The 18,487-nt window shown below is 33.8% G+C and overlaps 1 protein-coding gene and 2 long non-coding RNA genes across 6 annotated transcripts; 1 reads left to right on the forward strand and 2 right to left on the reverse strand.

Annotated features, from left to right (window-relative positions):
- Positions 1 to 5,589, forward strand: LOC106432995. Of its 4 annotated transcripts, none has more exons than XR_001286510.3 (5): positions 1 to 2,092; positions 2,254 to 2,310; positions 2,569 to 2,689; positions 2,776 to 4,972; positions 5,125 to 5,589. It is a non-coding gene; the product is annotated as an uncharacterized LOC106432995 (long non-coding RNA). The 4 variants fall into 4 exon arrangements; XR_007326475.1 differs by having other exon boundaries at positions 5,276 to 5,589; XR_007326473.1 differs by having other exon boundaries at positions 12 to 1,921; positions 1,989 to 2,092; positions 2,589 to 2,689; positions 2,776 to 5,589.
- Positions 5,590 to 7,600: 2,011 nt separating this feature from the next.
- LOC111211147 lies at positions 7,601 to 9,776 on the reverse strand. The gene is made up of 2 exons (XR_002662306.2): positions 8,762 to 9,776; positions 7,601 to 8,344 (listed from the first exon to the last, which is right to left on the reverse strand). It is a non-coding gene; the product is annotated as an uncharacterized LOC111211147 (long non-coding RNA).
- Positions 9,777 to 13,261: 3,485 nt separating this feature from the next.
- On the reverse strand, positions 13,262 to 16,887 carry LOC106432979 (probable receptor-like serine/threonine-protein kinase At5g57670). The gene is made up of 7 exons (XM_013873826.3): positions 16,392 to 16,887; positions 16,055 to 16,315; positions 15,747 to 15,904; positions 15,530 to 15,609; positions 15,300 to 15,435; positions 14,830 to 14,979; positions 13,262 to 13,614 (listed from the first exon to the last, which is right to left on the reverse strand). Exons 1-7 carry the CDS (start codon positions 16,585 to 16,587, stop codon positions 13,444 to 13,446), a joined length of 1,152 nt encoding a protein of 383 aa, XP_013729280.1. The 5' UTR covers positions 16,588 to 16,887; the 3' UTR covers positions 13,262 to 13,443.
- Positions 16,888 to 18,487: the final 1,600 nt, after the last annotated feature.

The raw sequence follows: 18,487 nt of genomic DNA on the forward strand, positions 1-18,487 counted from the left end.
CTCACGTATGTAAGCAAGGTACTTGCTGGATCTCTCGGGTTGAAGACTGTGGTAGTCTCAGCCGAGGATGAGGGATTGGAACTTTCAGTAGCCATTGAGAACCCAAAAGAGAATTGAGAAACAGAGGTTGAGAAGAGTTAGAGAAGAAGACGCAGAGAGGCGGAAGAAAAAGAGGAATAAAAAAAAAAAAAAAAAATTAGGTCTAAATCTTTTTGTGCTCTGATACCTTGATGAATATGGAATTGTATATTATTCACAAAGAGCAGTGCTCTAGCTTTATACATCGAGAGAGAGCCTAATTAATAAATGTTTATATACAGAGAGTAATGTGAGAATATATGATTAAAAGTGATGATCGCCTTTCTATATCTTACACTTGGGTGTGGATCCAAAGCGATGGTTTCAACCAACATAAATTTCAAAGTAGTTGGCTGTAAAACGTCTTATTTGTAAATGTTAATTCTTTAAAAATGAAAGGAAATTTTCATGTAGCCTATTGTGTGGAATGCAAGTCGTTTATTCCTCAATTCGACATCAGGGACACACTTCTACGTTGACAATGAAAGCCTAGCCACACTGAGCTTTCTAAAAAGGTTAATTACTTCTTTGTTGCTTTGCTTTTGAATCAATACAAATGTTATATTAAAGATGTGAAATGTATCAAATAATAAAAAGATATTTGTTGGTGTAATATCTGTTGATGTAACAATTCAGAAATAATAAAAAGATAAAATCAAACTAAAAATGATTGTTGTAAAAAAAATTAAAAATTATTAAACAAAATACATTATTTTCACTTTTGTTTTAATGTAGAAAATGGTCAATTGTGTCTGAACATAAAGTTGTGTATTTAGTGATCAAATATATTCAAAATATATTAACTAGAAATTTTTTGAAAATAAATAATAACTTTTGTCTGTATGTTTCTGATAAACGATCATGTCGAAATAAAGAAAATGGTTATAAAAGTGGACTATCAATCCCCAACCCAAATTGAGTAGTACCGAAGTAGAAAGTCACAAATCAATAATACCTAAACAGTACCTATTAGAACAATATAACTCCACTAATTGTTATATTCGTACTTTAGAAAACAAGGAGTCCACCAATATATGCTGCCAAAACTTCAAATACACCCTAATCAGGTTACAGGAACCTTAAAATTTCAAGAAATCTCATAACTAATCGTAATTTACAATCACTATGACATTTTTGTTCCCGATACGAACCACTCACCACCCAATTTACCCCCATTATACAAATCATAATATATGGTTAAACAATAGAGAACTCATCTCTATCAAAACATCACAGATTGTAAGGCCGCAAACATGGTTATTAGAATTTTTTTTAAAAAAACCATGGTTAACACAAACAACATTGCAAACAAGTAAAATATATGTTATCACATATAATCTCTCCTATCATTATCACCCATCTCTTGCAAATGCAAACCAAAAACACGAACCACAAAATTATACAAAAATAATAACCTAGATCACAAGTAAAGTATATCCGGCCCGCCCTACGGACCGACCCTAGTTACTATAAAAGAACACTATTCTTTCTTTCTCAGCTTGCCGCATCAGAAAATAGTGTTTTTAGAGATCGAAATGTGTCTTTAATTTTATCACTTGTACGCATCGTTTCATTTAAAATATATAGACAACTTATGGGCTTCGTGTTTATTTTCTCACAACGGACCAAGGCTGCATCACCAAGGTGTACTCCTCCTTTGCCAATCGAGATCGAGGCCCGACCTGAGTTACAAGAGAGTTGTTTCATCTTCTTCCTCGTCAATCCGCAGAGATACCAGTTACAACTTCAACCTCTTCAAGACCTTCTTAAATCCATACCCCCATGATCTCTCTTGAATGCGATCTCAGCTCATGGAAGGCAGTGGAATCTCGACTATAAAAAGGTTTGCTTTCATACTTGGAGAACCATTTTCTCATTCCGTATTCAGAAACCAGTAGTCTTATTTTCAGTATAATGGTTCTTCCACGATTTTATTCCTGGGTTGGGAGAGGCCAAGCTCATCCTTTTATGGGAAGCTCTCTGGATTGATGTTGAGACGTTCATCAACGAACAGGTTGACTAATTGTATTTACATAAGGCACTGTGATTACATAGCTTCATATCCCCTTATCGTGTAATGCGAGACAACTCCAGAACCGTTACGAGAACCAGATGCATTCAGTCGTCGTCTTTTATCATGAGTGTCCTAAATTGATATCCTTTTTAATTTTTCAGGCATGCCAGATGACGAAAAGGCATAAAGCTCTTGCAACTTTTCAACAAAGATACATGGTAAGTTGTTCCTCACAACAAAATAAATAGCATGACTCTCTTCACTCTCAAAGAACCTTATCGCCAAGCTCTTGGTTTTTAGTTCTATTGATTCCAATGTTGCATAGGAGGTTTCGTTGTAATAACTTCATGTAAGAATGTTTATCTAAGTTGAATTGAAATTCTTATTAACTGTAACTCGGGAATTTCAGGTACACTAGCGATTTACGTTGCTAACGCGATTCATGTTTTCTCACTGATACTTACTACTTTAAACAGTGTCTTCTGATTATCACCAGGAGACAAGCTTCTTCTCGGAGTTAGGGGAGATCCACTTGCTCCTGTTCATTTCTCCTCCTCTGATCTTTTGCCTCGCCTTAGTATCAAAGGCACACCAATCGTTAGTCTCTCTCTCACTCTCTACAAAGATTACACCTTTTTCAATTTTTGTTGTTGGAAAGTGACGTCTGTTTAACGTTCTTACAGGAGACATCGTCTGTGCAGTATATACATCAACAGTACACTGCTGCTTTCGGTGGACGGAAGCTTCAAAACTCTATCAAAAAATGCTTATGCTATGGGGAAGCTCAAGATGATCACTTCTGAGCTTTAGACCGCGACAAGAACTGTAACTGGAACCCGTCCAAGGCTGCGAGTGGAGGTTTCGTTCTGTTGCAGATGAATCCAGACATATAACAGTTTTGCAATGTTCTCTTCTGTTTTTGCTTATGCGTGTTGAGAGTCCTTTTTGATTTCTTTAGGTTATCCTGTTTATTGTGGGACCTGAGTTACAAGTTATCAACAATTCTGAGAAAGATATCTCTTAAAGTTGATGGACTTCTGAATTTGACACTGAATCAAGATCAAGAAAAACCCACTTTTGTAGTCCTTTAATTAATGGCTTAGTGTGTTTGTTTATAGTGCATGTTTGATGATTTCAGGCAGAGAAGAAAGTAGACACTATCTTTTTAGGCAATTCCTATTAAGTGGTACTGAAACAACTTCAGTTTCACTTGAGGTAAAAGGAAAATAGAACCTTATAAATTTTCTCCATGTTAAAGTCTTAGACAGTTGACCTTGTATATGTTAAAAACCCAAAAAGAGTCTATGAGCAGAGGAAAGAAAGACAAACATAACATAACAAATGATTTTTCAAATATTTTCTTCTTGTGTTCTTCTCATTCTTGAACTTATTTGTATTCTTGATTATAAATCACAGAAAGTTTACATTTAAAAAAATTATTGGATTTTCGTTTTTAATGGGTTTGTGTTCCAGCAACATTCACCAAATTTCAGAATACTGTGACAGCATTGCCGTATGTTATGGGGTGTCTCCACTTCCCTTTGAATGTTGAAGCTGTGCAATGGTAACAATACAATTATACCAGCAACATTGCAGCTTGTGCTGGAGCAGACCCAGTAGGTTAACTGAGGTAAGCGAATACTTTTGGTAAAGTTATTGTTTATACTGCAATAAGGAGAAAGAGAAACTCTGTGTCAATCTTAGTTTAGAGTTGAAACAAAAGCTTTATGAACTTACGTTACGTATTCTTGCAAAGGACAACAACAAAAGCTGCAACGAAAAATCTATATTGAGGATGTAGCATATCTAAACTCAAACATCTTAAGGATGAACCATATAATCAAATAATATTAACTAAATCTTGACCGGATTATCTTTATTATAGATTAAAATATTAATGTTTATATTCCAAACATTTATGATTAAATTATAAATATTTCGGTGTTAATCTCTACCTCAATACAACTTGATCAAATCATCTTCCTATAAATCACTATTTTTTTAACCCATACTGGTTTGTAAGATTTAAAATATTTCAGTTATTGAATGTCATAATACACAACAACTCTACAAAAAAAAACATCACCACATAGAAACATTTACATAATAGGGCACATTTACACTTATTAATTACACCATGGGTCACTTTGTTCTGCCAACGTATTTTTTCATAACTCTTTGTTCAATTTCGTTACTTTTTCTAACTAAAACAAAACCACATGGTGGTTCCCATTCACTTCCTTATTCTTCTCTTCTTCTTTATCATTTAAAAGACAACGTGTTTCCATTTTTCACTTTATATCTCTCTCTCTTCATCTATATTATTTTTCAGTCGCCTAAAACCAGAACCAAAGTGAATCTTCTATAGCTGCCTCCAATTACCGAGTTGACTCAGTTAAAAGAAATCAAATTAATGAAGATAGGAAATGAATGGTCGATTGTGAGGAAACATATTATTTGTATTTTAAAATTTAATTTCAACTCTCTCCTCTCTCATATCTCATTCTCCAGATTCAAATTGAGAAAGCATAGATAAATTCTTGATTACGGAGAAGAATGAAGGAAGGAAAATGAGCTGTGTTCAGTCCAAAAAAAAAAAGAAGCTGCTACTCGATGCAAATGTTACGGATCATAACACTTTGGCCCCCGTGTATTCTCGTTGTTCACAGTCCAATCGGCGAATCCAAATTACAGTGGTGACTCAGTCCTAGTGATTTGAATCCAAATTTCAAAATTTTTGTTTCAGCAAGAATGGAATCTGATGGACATGAATTCAGTAGCTGCTTTATTCGTCGCTACTGTCGTCATATTTGTTTTCCTCCTCTGCTTAGTGGCCACAATCCATGTCTCCTTCATATGGGGAATCGTCTCGAGTACTCGGTAAACACATCCCTTTCCCAGCTTCATGTGTTATCATCTATAACATATCATTTGGCTTCACCTCCAGCTTCCACTTCTTCTTGTTTTAGTAATTGGCTATGCTTCCATAGCGACTTATTGACACAAGTCTTGAATCATCACTTTCTTATTAGGTTTCATTTACCTCATTGGCTGGTAGAATTTTCATGCTTTGAACCAACAAAAGCTTTCTTCCTTTTGTATGACCTTGAGATTTTAGAGATAACAATGTTTTTTGACTTGTGTAAATCATCAAAGTTGCAAGTGTGTGTTGAGAATTATCAGGTGTGTACAAGTGAACTGATGCACATGTGGACAGTGACATCTCTGGATCTCATATCGAGTTAGAATTTTTTGTATCTCTTGTACGGTTTTGTTGGAGGGGTTGTGAGATTTCATTACATGTAGAAGATAAGATTCCTATCTCCTGATCCAAGTCTACAGACTAGCTCATTATACTACCCATCAAGTGTTACTGATCAATGTGTACATCAGACTCATTGTACATGTGTACTTAATTTTAATGTGTCATCTTTGTATCTTTGAATTACAAAATTATATACATGTTGATTTAATTTATTAATCTTTTTGTGTTTGTTTTCAAACCATTCGTTTATAAAACCTTATGCATTTTAGTGATGTAGTGGATATTTATAAATGAATGATGTACATATGGATATCATATAAAGGTTGTCTACACATGGACATCTTATAAAATTGATATGCACATCATAAAAGTGGTGTACACATGGATATCATATAAGTTGATGTACACATAAACATCATATGAAGTGTACATGTTCTAAAAATCTTACAAAATATCAGATAAATCCATAAATTGATTCTGAAACAAGATGATTCTTAAACAAAAAGATAGTTCATTGTATCTGAAAATGAAAATTTGATCATATGTTTATGATCATGATCAACCCAAATTCTGAAAATCTTATGTTTATAAATCACAACCCAATGAATCTGATTACAAAAATGATCAGACCTAAATCCACTTGTAAACTATAATACTTTTGGGATTAACAAAAGAAAACCTAAAACTATAAGAAATCACACAGATTGTGATATGAACTTACAAAGGGACAAAAAGTTCATGTCTTTCTCACATCAATCTGCCTCTCATATACGACCTAGAAAAGAAGCTTATGTAACCGATTTCCAGCAGGAGAAGAGGGGACGTTTCAGCGGCGAGAGCTCAGGTCGCAGCAACGACAATTGCAGAGCACATACTGAGACGAACATGGAAGAGCTGCGGCAGAGAAGGAAGAGATGCTGCGAAAGAAGCTTGAATCTGGGTTGCTTGTCTTCAGGTGACGACGTTGCCAAGAGAATCCGACAAGGTGACCTTCGAGAGACCACAGTGGCATAGTTATGGTGGTGTGCACGAGCTTCAGATGTGGTGGAGAAAAAAACCAAGGATAAGAAGACGTTTAATGTTTTTTATTTCAACCAACCGAACCAGAAATATTTAATTTATCTAACCAGCCTAACCAGAAACAAATATCATTTTACTTAAATGCCCATCTGTGGTTTTGCTTTTCTAGGGAGAAATGAGTCTTCAACCACTGAAAAGTGTGTTAGTAGTATAATGTGATATTGAGTGTAAAAAAAAGTAAGAAAGTGACCATTTGTGTTAATAACTCGAGCACATAATCATAATAGATGACATAATTACACTGTATAAATTAAAAAAAAATATATTCATTCAGAGAATCACAATTATATTATTATACGATTTAGTCAATCACAATTCAGCTCTAAATATTATAATACTGTATATAAGGAAAACTCACACGTAAATAAAGATTTACGAAAACATATAACCAACCATTTGAATCTAAAACAACTGACAATTGAAATTAAATCAAAATCGACTGATATAAGAGAATATTATATCATTTGTGTATGTTTTATGGTGTTATATTCTTCCTAATGAAAAACAAAAATATTCTTCATTTTTGTGTCTTGATATTAAGGTATCGCTATTGTATAATTCGCAAGTGTTAGTTAGAATGCTGCAAAATAAGGACTCACCAAAGAGATTAACAACATTTTCTTTGATAGCAATTCAGCAGCTTCTTTAAATCTTAATCTTTCTATAATATTCATAGATTTTTGAATGCAGAGGCTGATGCAGTGGTAAATTCACCGCTCTTATCTCTAAACTTGCTTTTAGTTTAATGAATCGCAGTTCGGCCAGAAAAAAATGTGATTACATATTATAATATTTGCTTGGTCTTTACCACACTATAGTTTCATTGTAACAAAAGTAATCCACGTTTAACTTTTGAATGGATCCTCAAAAATTAAATGAAGTGTATCCCAATAGTATACATATCTCTCTTTCTAAAATGTCAAAGCACACTATATCTAATTATTACAAGTATACATATTTTTCTTCGTAAAATCTAAGAACATTAGATCTAATTATTACAAATTATTTCAAAATCAACAAATATAATACAAAATGTTACAAAATAATGTGATATAAAATGCTAATATATTATTATCCATATATTGGAATTTTATTTTCTTTTAAAATAAATTTAGGAACAATGATGCATGCGTTAGACGAATACTTTATTTCTCAAGACCATAAAATTAATTTAAATTTATATTATCATCAAAATCCGGTTCGTAGCGCTGGGCTCCCCTAGTATTAAATATTTTTGGGATTTTTTTGTTACATAAAAATGCAGCAATTTAAAAACATTAAACAACAACTACATGCCCATGAAAAAACTCTTAATGGGCTCGAAACTAGTTAAACCTAATCCGATTGGCCCACAAAATGGCCCAAACCCTAGAGCCTCCGCAAACCTTAGCTCCACTTGAAACGAAGCCGCCGATGCAAGCACACACTTGCCGATTACGAACTCCGACAAGGCCAAGCGAGGAGAAACACGAAGAAGGACCGGAACAAACCCCACCAGCCAAGCCGCAGCACCGAGCGAACCGAGAAAGAAAACCGAAGTGGAGCACTATGAACGGAGAGACTCATCGAGAGGGAGGAAAAGAATGTTGGAGCCGAGCCGGTCGTCTCCTCCCGTTGCCGTTGTCAGCCGCTGCCGAAACCCCTTTTAAGACCCAACTGTCGTCCTCAAACGGCGGGCTTACTCATCGGCCCAGCAGTTCAAGCTCCGCCAAAGTCTACTCGCCATAACGACTCACCGCCTCTCCCTCCAGTTTAACTGTCGGAAGCCCATGAGGTCACAAAAGATAGATAGGAACTGCACAGCCAAGAGGAAGCATGGATCCGGATCTCGTCCTCTAAAGATCAGGACATGCATGACCGCCGCACCCAAAGCCACCTTCAGACGAGACCGGAACGCCGGAGAAACCCTGCACCACCACACCAATCAGACAAAAGGTAGACTAGAACCGAAGATGAAGCACCGGCCGAGAAAGAAAATGAACAGGGGGTCCCTCACGGCACCGACAAGATCGCCGGAAACCGGAGGGTCCGAAACGATATCTAGATTTGACGGTGACTTTGTAGAGAGAGGTTGGAAAAAAGGTTTTTGCAAATTACTTGTTTTATCAAAAAAAAAGAACATAACAAAATTCCATACGAAAAAATCATACAATTTTTTGTTAAACAATTACATTTTATCTTCGAAGAGTATATGATATCTTGAATGCTTGAAAGAGTGTTTTTCCTCTGTTTAAAGAAAAGTAGTTAAATGTATTAATTATAAACGTTTTGGTATACATTTAATTATAAAGTTATAAATATACTGCGTATAACTATAAACTTACAAACTGTTCCTCTGGGGACATCCACAAACGTCATATTATACTTCATCTGTGCTGTGAATTTTCGAGTCTCTAGCTTTTTAGCGGAACAAAGCTAAACTACTTGATTTTCGACCTTTTTAAACCTTTGTGTTTTTCGGTGGCAAAAATAATTTATGTCATGTTTCTGGTCACCGGCTTAGGCGAAGCTGACACTAATACGAACAAATAGATACAGTATATTACAATAAACTAACAGATCTTATTCCAAGTGTACCTTTTGTAACACTCAAGTTCAACTCAGTCACGATGATTTGAAATATCAAATGTGTATTGTTATATCATTATAAATGCATCGTAAATTTTAAATAAATGTAGAGTGACACTACGATAATTGTCTGTCCCGTACACCTGGCATGGTCACCCACCAAACAAGTATCCACACTGAACTTATTTAACATCATTGTATTGATCCAAGAATGCATTATTATGATTAAGATCATATTATGTAAATACAATGATTAATGTTATTGGTTTTAGATCAAATCACTGATCATCAAATGGAATCCGAGGGCCTGGATGCTCAATTGGTGAATTCAGTGATCTCGAAGATTCTTTGATAAAATATTGACTTAAATTTGGTTGGACAATCTTAATTACAGATTGTTTAAACCCTTTTATTTAAGGATATTGCATCTCATAATGTACAGATAAAATTTAAAAAACAAAGAGTACGGATATATAAAACTTTATGTGGTTATTTAACTGAGAAGCTTACATTAAAAGACACATTTTGTCTTCTGTTTGCGTCTGGAGACACATTGTCTAGTTGACACACTTTGTGTGGACAGCTGTTTTATTTAGGACATAAATAACATTTCCTTTGTGTAAGTAGAAGCCAACCGTAAGATAACTAGGTTTGTGACTTGTTGCAATTAATGATAAAAGCTTAAACAAAAAAGTAGGTATATAGGTATAAGTGAATGATCTGGAGACGTCAGATCTGTTTTTAAGTCATAAGATCTAACGGTTGAGGATAGATCCGTGGATGTGGACATAAGTTTGTGGATATATAAATATTAAAAGAATGAGAAACAAAAAGATATTTAATTTGATTTTTTTAAAGTATTTTGGTTTCCTTCAATAGTTTTTATTTGTTATTATCTAGTATTATGATATGTAAATTTGATATATAATATATATAGTAAATTATAATTTTTTTTTCTTCTATGTTTTGAGATCCATATGTATATATTTATTTTGATATTTTATTTTATCATAAAATTTAAAATTGAATTAAGTGGACAGAGCGTCGTGGACAATGTGTTGTGGACGGTGCAATTTGAACATATTCGTATTTTAATTTTTATAAAATATAAAACTGATTTAAGTGGACACACTATCGTGGACAATATATTGTGGACAATGCAATTTGAAAGAATGTATTGTAACGGTGCAATTCGAAAGAATGAGTGATGGACGGTGTTAGTTATGGATGGTGCGTATGTGGAAGTGTATGTGAAATGTGAAAGAATGAGTTATGGATGGTGCTAGTTATGGATGGTGTGTATGTGGAAGTGTACGTTGGTTCGTATAGATGATGGCCAAGATCTACTAAAACAACTAACCATTTAGAACAATAACATTGAAAAGAAAGACACACTGATGTAGTTCCTTTAAAAGAGAAAAATAACAAATAATCATTTAGGAAAATATGCTCAAAAAAATTTAACACTGATGAAGTAGTTCTTGATACAAAACATATATTGATAAAGTTTTTCCTAGTTTAGGCGTGTGTGTGGACAAGAGAGGTGTTGACTGCGAAGTTGGAGATGGACGAGTTGTGGACAGGGGATGTGTGTACATGGATGCCTTTGATAAAGGCGTGGACAGGAGGACTATGGGAGATAGATCTGTGGAGTTAAGCAGCATATTGAATATCGTGAACTGTCCCAGACTTTTGTATAGTGACAATTAGATACCAAACATGGAAGCTACCAACCTAACTTCAAATCTAACATTTGTTTCAATAGTTAATGGATACAACATGGGCCAATCAAGCACATGATAGAACAGAGTAATAAAAGTAATACCTTGGAAGTGAACTCCATAGTTCATGTCTGAACAACATTAGCAGCAGATGCAACAAAAAGAGACTATCTTCCAAACCCTTATTTGCTTACAAACAGAGAGAAGTCACACTTAACTCAAAATATACCACTGTTTACATAATAGCTACTTCACATACATAGTTAAGTCATATCCAAAAATTGATATACAAGAGAGATGCGGATATGAAATTGGTGGGTAAGAGAACGATGGGGAGAAGATGGATGGATACGAGCTTGGTGGAGATGAAATTCATGGACGGCAGCTTTGTGGATAGCCCATTTGTGGACAAGGAAATTGTTGGACATGAAAAGCATGGGCGACATGTGAATCAAATGTTGCAGGAGAGACATCGGCTTAGCTGTCTGCTTAAGAAGAAAATCAAAAATTTATTTATTTCTTATCTTCTTGTATATCAATTAGAAACAAGTATGAAAGAGGAAAAAAAAAATCTGTATATGAAATTCTCATAGTTCAATTAGAAGCAAAACCTTGGATATATTCGGTGAAGATATGGAATCTCCCAATCTGAGATTTCAGAACAGATTTTCCTTAGCCCCAACCTGAGGTTTCCATGAATTCCGGATTTAAAACATAAAGCGGCGAAAGATAAAGCGACAACAGAAATTAGTGATTTAGAATTATAAAAAAGTCTACAAATTTAGTGAAGAAGAAGAAGATTTAGAAGGATACGGAAGATGAGAGATGAAGATGACGATAGATTGAGGCAAGATTGAGTTTAGGGAATTAGGAAATATGAAACCAAAAGGTGAAAGTTAAATGGAATTAATTATAGAGAATATTGAAAAGAATTTTGACACATGTTACGACACTTTCTCTCTAGTCGAAGGACAATTCAGACAAATGAGCATAAGAAAGTGTTCTCTTGACCCAATGTGTCTTTATGTGTAATTGATAACTCATAATGTGTCTTGCAAGGTAAATTTTTTCTCGTTTGTTCTAAGTACTTATTTTCCTTAGTAGTACACTTTTTCCTTTACAATATAAGAGTCACCTTAGTAAAATGTTTTGGAGGAGTGTAAACTATACTTTTACAATAATTGCTTTTTTTTTTTGATCAAACAATAATTGCTTCTTATTGTTGAAAATTGAGTGACTAGCAAAATTTTAACATTTTTTAATCGTGGCAATCTAGATCATAAATCTATCTTCGTATATGTTTTTTTAGGCAAATCGGAATGAAAAAGTCGAATGCAGATGTTTTAATCAATGGTTCTTGTGAAATGTTGAGGCTGTAAATTGTAGTGGCTGCTTTTCTCCTTCTAAATATTTTTTTTAAAAAATAAATCCTTCTAAATATTGGAATCTTTTATAATCTGAATAATATAGTTCCATTTCGTACGCACATTGAAGAGTTCCTTCACTAACGTTGTTTAGAATTTAGAAGAGTAACTACAAGAAAGAAAAATAAATCTTCTCTTGTTTCCAATTTCCATCATAGTTTTTAGCACGAAACATAATAAATGTCAGTGTTTGTATTCTAACTCGTCGTTCTATACCATCATAGTTTTTAGCACAAAACACAATAAATGTTGGTTTTAGATGGTTGTAGATTGCAAACCACACGTCAATACTTGGGATAACAGATGGATACACATTTTTGTACTAATACCTTTTTTATTTTTTATCCAAAAAAATACATTTTTATGATGTCTCCAATATATGTATATACATATATATATTTACACCCAAAAAAATGTATATATATTAGAGAAAGGAGAACTTGGGACAAGGCATAAGTTCGTCGGTCCTGGGTTCCAATCCACAAGCGAGACAAAGATGAGCCACACTTGCTTCATTAGAAAATCCGGGGTTGAACTAGACGTCGGTACTGTCCCCCTTGAGAATTAGTTGGGTCTCGTCCCATGTTAAACAAAATAATATATTAAAAATATGGAAATGAATTTTTAAAAAAATTAAAATGATATCATGCAAAAACCAGTCTAAAGAATACTTATTAAGTTATTATAAACCCAAAATGTATAAAACGACATTTATTGTTACATGGGAGTATATTTTGAAACATCTATCTTAGTAAAATGGAAGGAGTATTGATCTGCTATGTTGTTAGGGTTTAGTGATATTGTTTCGCATTTAGACTTTCATGTATTTAGTGTTTACATGAGTTAAATTTAGAAAATCATGCTATTATGTTATAATTATCAAAATCACCGAAACCTGCAAATGTAAACAGAATAATAAAACATTATTTGAATTTACAATATTCTTGAAAATACAATTGATAGAAAATATCAAAATGATTGTTTTCACTTTATTAGTACTACTACCATTTTAACTGAATGCATGCAATGGGACCCTAACTCTTAAAGTCTTCTATCCATTAATAGGTTATATCAGAATATTAGATTATATGGGGTTTGGAAACTCTGGACAGAGTTCGGTTTAAAGCTTTAAATATTTTTAACTGTCGACATCCAAAAATAAATAGAACACCTCATTGAATACTACAAGTGTTTAAATTACGAAATAGACAACTCTAAGCAAAATTTACAATGAAACAAAATTGATATTTCAAGTTTTTAAAACTAATTTTAGATGATCTAGCTACTACGATTTCAAGAGCTTCGATTAGAAATCGAGTCAGGAGGAGAAAGTGAGATTGAAAAATCATATTCACAATCCTCAAGATCTTCAAATCCCCAAAACTCTTCTTTCTTTTCTTCTTCCTCTTCCATTTTCCATTTTTCTTTTTCTATTTCTTCTCCCTGCAGTAGTATTTCTAATACCTATTGTACCACAAATCCGAAGACAAACATTGATTAGAAAAGAAAAGATTATAGTGATTAAGAACATAGCTTAGTAGTTTGACCAAGAAAAAGAACATAAACTAGTCCAATCTTGTAACAATGCAGTAAATACGTTCTTGGCATGTGGTTGAGTCATATAAACTACAAATTGTACGATTATATTGTGTTTTGATGTTGAAAATCTGGTTTAATAATTTCTTTTTGTTTTATTGGATATTGAATTACAGATCAATGTTTAATGTTGGTAAACGAGCCTCTTTAATTATATATAAGATCAATACTTTTCTTGTTTAATCACTGATAATACAAAACTCTTGTTTTAGAGAACATATTGTTTTGCTGAAAAAAAAAAGAAGAAAACATAGTGCTTGTTTTGTTTTGTTTTGTTTTGTATGGGACTGGAACTAAAATTAGGTGTCGGTAATGGAGCTTTTCATATATTATATACTCCCCCGTTTCAAAAAATAGATATTTTAGAAAAAAAGATTGTTTCGCAAAGATAGGTATTTTGTGTTTTCTATTAAAAAATGTAAATTTCAAAAAAATTAATTGATTTTATTAAATTACTATTGTTTAAAAGATATTGAAGATTGAAAATTGCAGAAAACAATATATTTATTATAGTAGTTTAATGTGTTTTATTAATATGTGTGAAAACGTTAGAAAGTCTATTTTGTAAAACAGATGGAGTATTACTTATCTTCTTTTTATTGAATTGATAAAAGGTTCATGTATCTTATTCAATAATTAAAAAACAACTTTATTGATAGATATAAATTAAATGTATATGTTATATGTATATGCGGCATTAAACTAAGTTTAGTTTTTTTTACAAAGTCAAGATTTATTCAGTATCACAATATGAACAACAAAGACACTTTTTAGTCCCGCAGCCGATAAGCTAACTGAAAAGCGAATCGTTGAGTAATATCGACACGATATTACGTCTCACTATGAACCAATTATAAAACTTTATTTGGCTTTTAAGAAAATTAAATATATACACTATACAATTATTCTTTTATTGCCAAAACTAAAGTACAAACTGAATCAAGGGAAGAAAACAAAGAAATGAAGCTCTCGAGGAAGAAAAAGAAACTACCAGATATGTCAAATAAACTAAAAACTATGTCTATTATATACATATTTAAAAAGAAAACCAATAACTTTTATATGATTGCATAATGAACGTACCTCGATCATGGAAGGCCGACATGGAGACGATGGTCTGATACAGAGAGACGCAGCAAAAGCGATGCGGTGAAGCTGTTTGATATCAAAGTCCTCCTCGATCCTTGGATCCACCAACTTCTCAATCTCGCCCTCTTTTATTATGGTTTTTGCCTATTTAAAATATTTAAATTTAAATACGAATTGAACTATATAACACGAAAAATATGATCAAGGTCTGATTGGTTAGGGTTGACGATGTATATTATTTCTCGGTGTGAAAATATTGGGTGTAAGAAAAAAACCTTTACCATCTAAATGTTATGGTATTTTTTTGCTAGGGTATATGCATAGTTCATAAAGTTTGATTGTTAAAAAAATATTTTGCAGAAACGAGTGAAAAAGACATAACCTTGAGCAATAACACTTTAAAAGGATCATGCGATAAAAATAACGGGTAAATTGTAAATACATTCAGGTTAAATTGGATTTACCCAGCTATGTAGGCTTTGGTGGGAAGCATCAACAGGTCTTTTACCAGAAATGAGTTCAAGCAAGAACACTCCAAAAGCAAAAACATCAGTCTTCTCATCCACAATCCCATGTGTGTAGTACTCTGGTGCTAAGTGCCTGTATTTATTCAAAAATGATTAATCAACATGTTAAAACAAAACACATGCACTTTGTTATATAGTTCAAATATGGAAATAAAGTAAGAAAGTACCCAAAAGTGCCTTCAATTGGAGCAATGGAATGGTGAGACCATTCAGAAGGCAGCCATTTTGCCAAACCAAAATCAGATATCTAAATACACAGAGATAATTATTTTATTCTTTTAATACTATTGTTAAATGAAGATTATAAAAAGGAGAATAGTTATAGATAAGAATGAAACAGTTAAAATATTAAGAAGGAAGAGACAAAAAATATATACAGATTACCTGTGGCTGAAAATCTTGGGTTAAGAGAACATTGGAGGATTTAATGTCTCTATGTATGATCCTTCTCTGACAACCTTTGTGTAAATAATGAAGCCCTTTTGCTGTCCCAATAGCAATTTGATACCTTGTCTCCCACTCTAATGGTGCTTGATTCAAATCTACATAAAACAAAATATTAAAAATCCTTATAACAAACAAAAACAACAAAGCAGAAAATCTTGATTTTGCATAAAATATGTTCATGAAAGCATTATATGTTCATAAAAGTTTAATTTGTTTTTGTCAAAGAAGGCTTGTGGATTATATACCATGAAGAAGAGAAGCAACTGAGCCTCTTGAAGAGAAGATGAAAACAAGATAGAGGCCATTGTCAATACAACAACCAAGAAGAGACAAGACATTAGGATGTGAGACATGTCCTATTGTTCCAATCTCCATCAAAAACTCTTTTTCTCTCCTCTCGTCTTCTCTCCCTCCTGTCGTTATCCTCTTCACTGCGATTTCTTCACCACTTTTACCTAAAACTCCTTTATACACCTCTGCAAATCCGCCTCTTCCTACCAAGTTCTCTGCAAAAAAAAACGACAAACCCTTTTTTAGTGAAATAAGACATTATAGAGAGTTTCTTGAGTTTGGAGACAGAACCTGAGCTGAAACCGTTGGTTGCCTCGTAGATTTCTTCAAAGGAGAAACATTTCCACTTGGGTCTTTGAAACTGCTCTGTTTCTTGAAAACCCTCGACGCATTTGGCGTGTGGAGTTGAGTTTTCAGAGTCTGAGTCGAAACTGCGTCGTTTAAAGGAGAAGAGACGTTTCAAGCTGTTGCTTCGAATGTACTTCATCTTCTTTTGTGGGGTTTGAATGTACTTCAGTATTAAATCACAGAGCGAAGGAGGAGGAAGAAGAAGAGAAGAGAAGGAGATATATTATTATCTGTCTGTTTTTTTGTACTTTGTGAATAAAAAACACAGAAGAATTAAATTTGGGTTGGTGAAGGTTTACGGTGTGGGCGTCCACAGAGAATTAGGTAAACGAAAACAGAGTTTTGCGTTATATGTTTCCGCGTTTAGCGTTTGATGATTTGCGTTTTGGGGATTATGAAGTCTAGAAACTTTAATGATGAAGGAACTTTGTGTGGGTGAGACTTTAATGGGGGTTTTATGCTTTTTTTTTCTCACAAGGCAGGTAGCTCCGCTGGAGGATATCCATGTTCTCAAATTTACTTTGTGTATTCTTTTCTCTCTTTTTCTGTTTTTTTGTCCTTTTATGCAAAATTAAAGTTGGGTGATAAATATAGAGTTAATTTGTGAAATAACAAACTTGTAATAAAATGTTAAGAATATATCATCATTAATTTTATAATTAGGTGTTATAGCATTTTTCTTTTCTTTTCGGGTTTTATCCTTTTAGACCATTTCTAATGAAAAACTATTTTTTTCCTCTATGTTTTAAATTAAAATAGAGTAAATCTATTATAGAGTTGATTTTGCTCTAGTGGTTTACTCAATAATAGAGATACACTATAATAGAGTGAAATATAGAATAATATTGTTTTTTACTCTATATATATATTTTTTTTGTCATCGACTTTTACAGACTCATACTAACTCTGTAAACTAAACTGGGTGATCTGCATCCATGTGAACGACGAAAGACAGCTGCTTCCTAACACTGCGTGCTAGTCTATCCGCCTTTGTATTTTACGTTCGTGGTACATAGATAATCTCTGATCGGGTAAAACTCTCTTTCAAGGTCTTGACATCTTCCAAATAATTTGCAAAAGCAGGTTATTCCTCTGGTGTGGAAACCATCTTCACCAATTGAGAACAATCTGTTGCAAACGTAACCTGAAATTGACTTAAATTCCTCATGCATACCATTGCCCAGAGTAGCGCTTCCATCTATCACTTTTAGGATTGAGTAGAGTAATCTGAGTAAATAAGAAAGACTAGAAGTGATTTAGAAGAGATTTGAGTATGAAATGAGATTAGAAGTCTAGGATCGAATCATGTTGAGAGTAAAGACTAAGAGAGAGACTCATAACTTTCTTAATCTTATTAATGAGTGAGGTTACATATTTATAAGAGGAACACAAGGGTTTACAAGAGGGGAAATGAGCACTATTGAGCCGTGTGTAGTCAAGGCAATGGATTCAAATCAACCACTAGGATGCATCACACGCTTATGGCATCTTGGACTAAAGGTGCTTTAGCTTTCCAGCCTGTTCCAGCCTGGCACCGCGTCCCCTTATCCTTTCAACGGTCTGATCCTCTCCCTAAGCTACCCAAGTCACTCCTCCTTAGTTACCGTCTCACTTGGATAAGGTATGGTAAGTTTTGGTTGAGGTTTGGATGGTACGGCCTTGTACGGCCTTGTACGGCCTACCGTACCATACTCTCCCAAACTTCCCTAAGTACTTCATCTCCTCTTCTCTTCAACTCCTTATCTCTTCATCTCCATATACTCAGCTCATCTCAACACTCCCCCTCAAGCTTAGCTTTGTGGAAGCCTAAGCTTGGACAGCCATGAGATCTTCCTCATTAAAAACCTCACCAAGGAAAACCCATTGGGACAAAACCTTAATGAGGGAAAAAGAGTAAAGATCTCATGACTAAGGGGATCAACTACTTCTCTTCCCAAGATCAATGAGGCCCAATCTGATATGAATGGACTCCATTGTCTTTTGCCTCGCAGCCTTGGTGAATACATCAGCCAACTGATCTTCACTCCTAGTATAACATG

The sequence above is a fragment of the Brassica napus genome, chromosome C7 (genome assembly GCF_020379485.1).
Source record: "Brassica napus cultivar Da-Ae chromosome C7, Da-Ae, whole genome shotgun sequence".
Taxonomy (NCBI): domain Eukaryota; kingdom Viridiplantae; phylum Streptophyta; class Magnoliopsida; order Brassicales; family Brassicaceae; genus Brassica; species Brassica napus.